Here is a 6,350-nt window from a genome sequence, read left to right on the forward strand (position 1 = left end):
TTTGTTGGTAGTATATTATTATAATTATTATTTCGGCTATCTGTGTCATAAAAAAGTTATTGGCATGCCCAATAGGGTAAATTGCAAATGTTTGCAATCTGCCTTGTCCTGTTGTCTTCACACAAACAGATAACTTTCTCCATATAAAATAAAAATGCCCTCTTTATTTTTCAAGCCACTGAATGGACTATAATGAATTTAAAAACATATAGACAAATAAACAAGTGACTAATATGAACATTCAGAGGCCAGCTTCCTTCCATATCGTTCCAACTCAAAAAAAAATCCCTTGGAAAATTTTTAACAGAAAGAGCAATCTGCCATCCAGCTGCTGACGTTTAGTTATGTATTCCACCTAATACTCCTTTATTTATTCCCTTCATCTCGCTGCTCTTTCTTTATCTGCATATTTTGTGTAGGCTACACTGCAAGGATTCAAATGCGTTCCCTGCATTCTAAATAAAAGATCCCCTCCTCAAGTCTTAAAAAAACATTAGAGCAAACACTTTGTTTTCCAGAATGCAGTGGATACGCTTTATAAAAGTTAATTAGCTAATCTGCAAAGTCTGGTTTGAAAACCTGCCCAAACCAGCAGGATCATTGGCTTTGACAGAGAGGTGAAGAAGTTCCACAATTCGATGTCACCGACTTATACGTGCCATTTGAGGGCAAAGTGTGAAACCTATAATAAACCCTAATAGTTTGTTCTCTCTCCCCATATCGGCAGGAATTAAACCATTGACTCGGACTGCGCCTGAATTAAAATTACTTTCAATGTCCGTCATTAGACAATTTATGTAACATTTTTACTAATTAAAACGCAAATTCACAGTGAGACTAAGACTATTTAAGTGTGGAAAAAGTTGAGAGTGTATACGTGTTTAATTACGCTGGTATAAGAACAATCAAATCACTTCAAGTAAATAAAAGAATGAAACTCAGTCTCCCATTGCAATTTATAATTTGACTGTGTAAAATACATTCTGAATAGCATTCTGGTTCACGATAATCAGACCGTTAAATCAAGATATCGTTGTTCAGTTTTGAGTGTCTTGAGGAACATTAGGCTATTTTATGCATTTGAAACAAGAACAAAAACATAACTACAGAAAAAAAAAAAAGAAAAAAAACTTTATTGAATTTATAAAGCACTAGTCATCGTGTTTATTTTTTTTTATTATTTATTTATTTTTTTTTTTTAAATTAAGCTTAACGGTCTGTGTAAGCTCGGGAAAAGTTGTTGAACATTCTTTCCCTGTTTGGTTGTTCCAGTGTTGCTAATAAATAAGTGGTATCGGACTGAGCACTTTCTGTTTGTTTTCGCCAATAAATTATTAGCCTATTTGTTTCCGACAATGGCCAATCACTATTTTGAAAATGTATACTTGAAAAGTTATGCTACGTATATTTTTTACTTTTTTAATATCGCTTTTAAGATTGTTTTTTTTTTTATTTATTTTTTTTTTTTTGTCGAACTGCGCTGTAGCCTATCCTTTTGTTTTCTACTTTATTTACTTTATTATTTTTGATCACGTTAGTCTGAAGGTCAATCAAATGAAAGAGGAAAACTCAAGGCACAAATGGAAATAAAAAGAAAAATGATGCCTTATTCGATTTAATTAATGTCAGATTTAGATTGTTTATTTATTTATTTATTTTATTAATTCCATAAGCCACCTTATTTTTTATTTATTTATTTATTTATTTATTTATTTTTTGTTTGTTTTAACTTTTTGCTATCTCCTGTCGTCTGGGGAAAATATTCTGGTAAATGAAATAAGCACAAACAAAAATTCATGTATCAGTTTAAACATTTATTTTACAGTTAGGACTCAAACATTCACCGCACATTAATTTGAAAATACAATCAAAATACGTAAATAAATATCATTTTGCACTTTATCAAAAATAAAAATTGATCATTCTTCGCATCGGTGATGACGGGTAAGCTTGTATAGAAAGAATCAAAATAACGAAATTTCAAAGCCAGAAAACTGAAAGGAGAGAGCGAAAGAGAGAACGAGTGTGAGTACAGGAATGAACAGGTGCATTTTGATTCCTGTTACAGACAGCTCTTGGTAAATGAATTTTGATCCCAAACATAAGCTTGGGAAGATAATATAAAATCTCTTAAACTGTACAAACTATATCTACATATTTACACAGTAAAACATTGTATTCCCAAATTTACAGGACCTTTTCAAACGTAAGATTTCCTTTAATAGCAATTGCCCATTAAATTATTTAGCCCTCTTATCTGTAGTAGGATTTGGCCAGATATATTTAGACATAATTTGTAAAAGTACTGTCCAAGTTGTATGCTATATACCCTTATTTATATCACATTACACTTGTACCTTCGTAAAGTCCCAAGTTTTGAAAGACTAAAAAATATGACAATTTTCATAAACTTCAAATGCACATGGAGAGTTAACCCTAATTCCTCTAATGTGTTAGAAAATCCTATGTTAGTGGCTTTGACCCATTCACATCTCTCTCTCTCTCTCTCTCTCTCTCTCTTTTTTTTTTTTTTTTTTTCAGTTGTTCAGTCATAAATGGATAAACACGGGATGAAACAGTACAAGTCTGTGGTTTCCTTTCAAAGTGTTTTTTTTTTTTTTTTTTTTTATTAGCTCTCTTTTAGAATTCAGTGCTTCATTTTGAGTCACTGCTCAATCGTGGCATGCTGACGGTGCTCATACCAGACATGTGAGGTGGAGGCACCTGACACATGCTGCACGGGCATGGGATCCCTGCTCCCCAATGCTGAAAACCGGTGCCGAGTGGCCCAGCACCGGCTGATGGTGCCTTGAGGAGTCCGTGATGCGGCCTGACAGCTGAGAGACCGGGAGCAGAGAGAGAAGCGGCAGTGGAGACTGCTGGCGGAAGGAGAGGATGATGAACCGGATGAGAAGAATGTGAGACAGCAGAGGGGTGGCCCGGTAAAGGAGCAACTGCCGCGTGCGTAAGGGTGGCACAACTGGAAGGGTGGAAAGCAGCGTGATGAGTCCCGCCCCCGCCGCCGTAGATCTCGCTCACGAGCCGTTTCATCTCCTCTAGTGAGTTGCTAAGCATGAGGATGTAGTTGCGCGCAAGCAGCAGGGTGGCTATTTTGGAGAGTTTGCGCACGGATGGCCCATGGGCATAGGGCATGACCTCCCGGAGCCCGTCCATGGCGATGTTCAGGTCGTGCATGCGCTTCCTCTCGCGGCTGTTGATCTTGAGGCGCATACTCTGTAGTTCGTTTTCCGAGAGAAGTTTGCGGTCCTTTTTGCTGAGCATCTTCAGAGCCATTGCATCCTCATCGCCGCTGGAGATGCTCCGCAGTTCTGCGCCTCTTAACTCCGGAGGAGAGTCGCTCTGAGTGGAAGAGACGGCACCAGAGAAACCCACGGATTTCTTCATGGCGGACAGGAAGAGGTCATCGCCTTCAGGAGAGGAAGGTCTACTGGACATTCGGCTCGTGTCGGAGTCCATGGTGTTCAATGAGCTCTCAATTTCTCACAGATGCAAAATTCCTTTAAAAATGTAAAAGATACAAAAATAAATAAATAAAACACATTTGAAACACTTTCACCATGCAAAAAAAGCTGATATGGATATTAAATGTTATACGGTCGAATGAAATGTAGCCTAATACATCAATTTTAGAGTAATGTAGAGATCCTTATAAAATCACCAACTCCAAAAGTTTCGAATTAAGTAAAAACAGGATTATAAATGTAGTTTATAACTACAGTTTACAAGTGTAAAGGCAAAAGCAACCTATACCTAAATCTTAATCAATAACACATTATTCCAAATGAATGCATGAAAGGAGGAAATTAAGTATTTATTATGCGGGTTGGTTTATATTTATAAATTATACAGTGTTGCAATCGAAAACATTTTCTCAAGTCAGTGCATTAGGATTACATATTTTTCTATGCTTTTATGTTTTCAAACTTACCGGCAGCAGGTGCAGAATTCACTCCTTATTCCTGTTCACTCGTGCACTGTCTGTGTTTGGCACGCCCGAGAGTGACGAGGGGGATTTTATAGCGGATCCCTCCCCCTGCACCACCCGGGGGCAAGTCACCGGGACAATGTCAACGCTTTTTCCGACAGCCCGTCAAGAACCAATGAGCTCCAGTGGGTGGGGGTCCTAAAACCTGATGTCGTTCCCAAAAAACACTGAGGCTTCATTAAATGTATTAAACACACTTCGCATATTGTGCATCCTCACAGACCATCGTTTGGTTTGGATTACAGTAAGTAGGTTGGACAAACTTTGCAATGAAAGTTAAGTGATGAATGGGTCCCGCAAATGATGGCAAAAACAACAAATAGCATGTTTTGACAAATGAAAGAGTCTGAAAACTTTTTGGCAATTTCGTAATTAACCGGCCTCTTAATTTCTTCACCCAAGCTCACTGATTATTTAATGAATTAATTTTGTTTACATTAAATTTACAAAAAATTTTTTTTTATAATTATCCTATATTTATTTTTATATAGCCTATAGGCTTAATTATAATTAGGTTATACTGTATATGATCATAATGATCTCCATAGCTAGTCATTCTTATTTTCTATTATTTATTTATTTTTTGTTTTTAATGCGGTATTTTGATATGATAATGAATCAGCTTGGCAAATTGCAGCTCAATAACTGCATCCAACACTAATCTGTTCTTTAGTCTTATATTACAGTGATTTGAGGAGCGGGATGGATGCCAATGCAAGATTTTCGTGTGCTTATTTCCCGCAGGATTCAGCGCGGTCAGTTGAAGACACAGATTTGCGGTTTTGAATGCACTCATATTGTTTTAACCCGGTGACCCCCATGCGGGCGCCTGACAGCTGACTGATTTCAGCCGTTAAACGCATTTAAAACGTTAATAAACGAGGCGTGCAAAATGGTTTTTAACGGTTATGATCTGAAACATTTCAATTAGGCCAATATGGACAAACAGAAGTCCTTGTTTTGGAGGGAGGAGGGTGGCATAAACATGTAGCTGGCATCAGTTTAGTCCCCTAAAGTATGAGTCATTTATGTTTCACTGATACTTTGGAAATTATTTGGAACAAGCACAAATAGCTTGAAATATCCTTATTGTATATGACTGAAGAAAGAAAGAAAGTCTCGCTTCAGATTTACTGCTTGATCTGTTATAACTGTTCTGTTCGACTTAACAGGTGTAGATTTAACAGCTGCATCAGTGAGTTAGGAAAGACATCACCAGATCAAGGTCTTTAACATATTTTCATTCAAGCATCTATGAGCTTTGTTGTGCGGACGGTCCCGTCTGTCTGTTTGCTTGTTTACTCTCGTTAAATACGCTTATGCAAATGAGATGGTTTAAACTGGCGGTGTCGGAATGAAGTTGTAGTTCAGTTCCTTCATTATGAATTCTGGTAATCTCACTTGTTAAGTGTACCAAAATGGTAATATATGCCGCGACTGTCTGGATTAGAAACTAGGGAGCAGAAAGAGCCCTATTGTCAGAGATGCAGTTTATTCCTTGCGCATATAATTATCTGAAATGTCACCAGAGGAAGAATGCACACAAATTCACACGCGCGCGCGCGCGCACACACACACACACACACACACACACACAGAGAGAGAGAGAGAGAGAGAGAGAGAGAGAGAGAGAGAGAGAGAGAGAGAGAGAGAGGGGGGGGGGGGGGGGGGGGTTTGGGGGGGTTAGTCTGTCCTCATCACAACTTTGGTGACTGTAGTTCACCGAGAACGAAACCTACTAAGTCTAATTAAGAGCACGCATGACTGACGTCATTACCTCTTGATTTAGATCAAATTGAGCCAATGATCTATACACTAATTTTTACATAATTGCTTAAACACAAGATTTAATGCATAAAAACAGGCCAGAGGAATTTCGCTGATATTGTGGCTTTCACGCTGAATTAGTATACTTTTATTTATTTCTTTATTTTTAATTGTAGATTTTTTTTATATACATTTCATTACATACAATTTTGTTATTGTTAGTATGTAATTATTATTGCAATTTTAATTACCTACATGCAATATGCATAATAATGGACAGAGTGTTTAATTTTTTTGGCATATTTCTTGCTTGTCTGTTTGTTTGTTATTAGTGTTGCTACCTTTTTGTACGTATAAAGTAATTTACAGAGCTTTGATTTTGACATGTTTGCTAAAGCAATAAAGGGGTTTCCAGAATGCATTTCACAGCTTATTCAAACTTCACAGTTCAGGTGCAGAGAATTAAATAAAATGACAAAAATATAGAACTGGCTACATTTTATGTCGCTCAATCTTTTAATTAAAAGCTATTTGTTTAGCAAGGGCCTGCCTCAGAGAAAGATGGAGAGAGAGAGGA

At 37.1% G+C, this 6,350-nt stretch overlaps 1 protein-coding gene across 1 annotated transcript; it reads right to left on the reverse strand.

Moving 5' to 3' along the window:
• Window positions 1–1,806: 1,806 nt before the first annotated feature.
• Window positions 1,807–4,228, reverse strand: LOC127448147 (oligodendrocyte transcription factor 2-like). The gene is made up of 2 exons (XM_051710467.1): window positions 3,950–4,228; window positions 1,807–3,518 (listed from the first exon to the last, which is right to left on the reverse strand). The coding sequence occupies exon 2, from the start codon at window positions 3,475–3,477 to the stop codon at window positions 2,656–2,658; it is 822 nt and encodes a 273-aa protein (XP_051566427.1). The 5' UTR covers window positions 3,478–3,518; window positions 3,950–4,228; the 3' UTR covers window positions 1,807–2,655.
• Between the last annotated feature and the right edge of the window lie 2,122 nt (window positions 4,229–6,350).

The sequence above is a fragment of the Myxocyprinus asiaticus genome, chromosome 11 (genome assembly GCF_019703515.2).
Source record: "Myxocyprinus asiaticus isolate MX2 ecotype Aquarium Trade chromosome 11, UBuf_Myxa_2, whole genome shotgun sequence".
NCBI classification, from domain to species: domain Eukaryota; kingdom Metazoa; phylum Chordata; class Actinopteri; order Cypriniformes; family Catostomidae; genus Myxocyprinus; species Myxocyprinus asiaticus.

Bases quoted from the DNA above. Each gene is read 5' to 3' on its own strand.
- LOC127448147 (XM_051710467.1), bottom strand. From the start codon at position 3,477: ATGGACTCCGACACGAGCCGAATGTCCAGTAGACCTTCCTCTCCTGAA.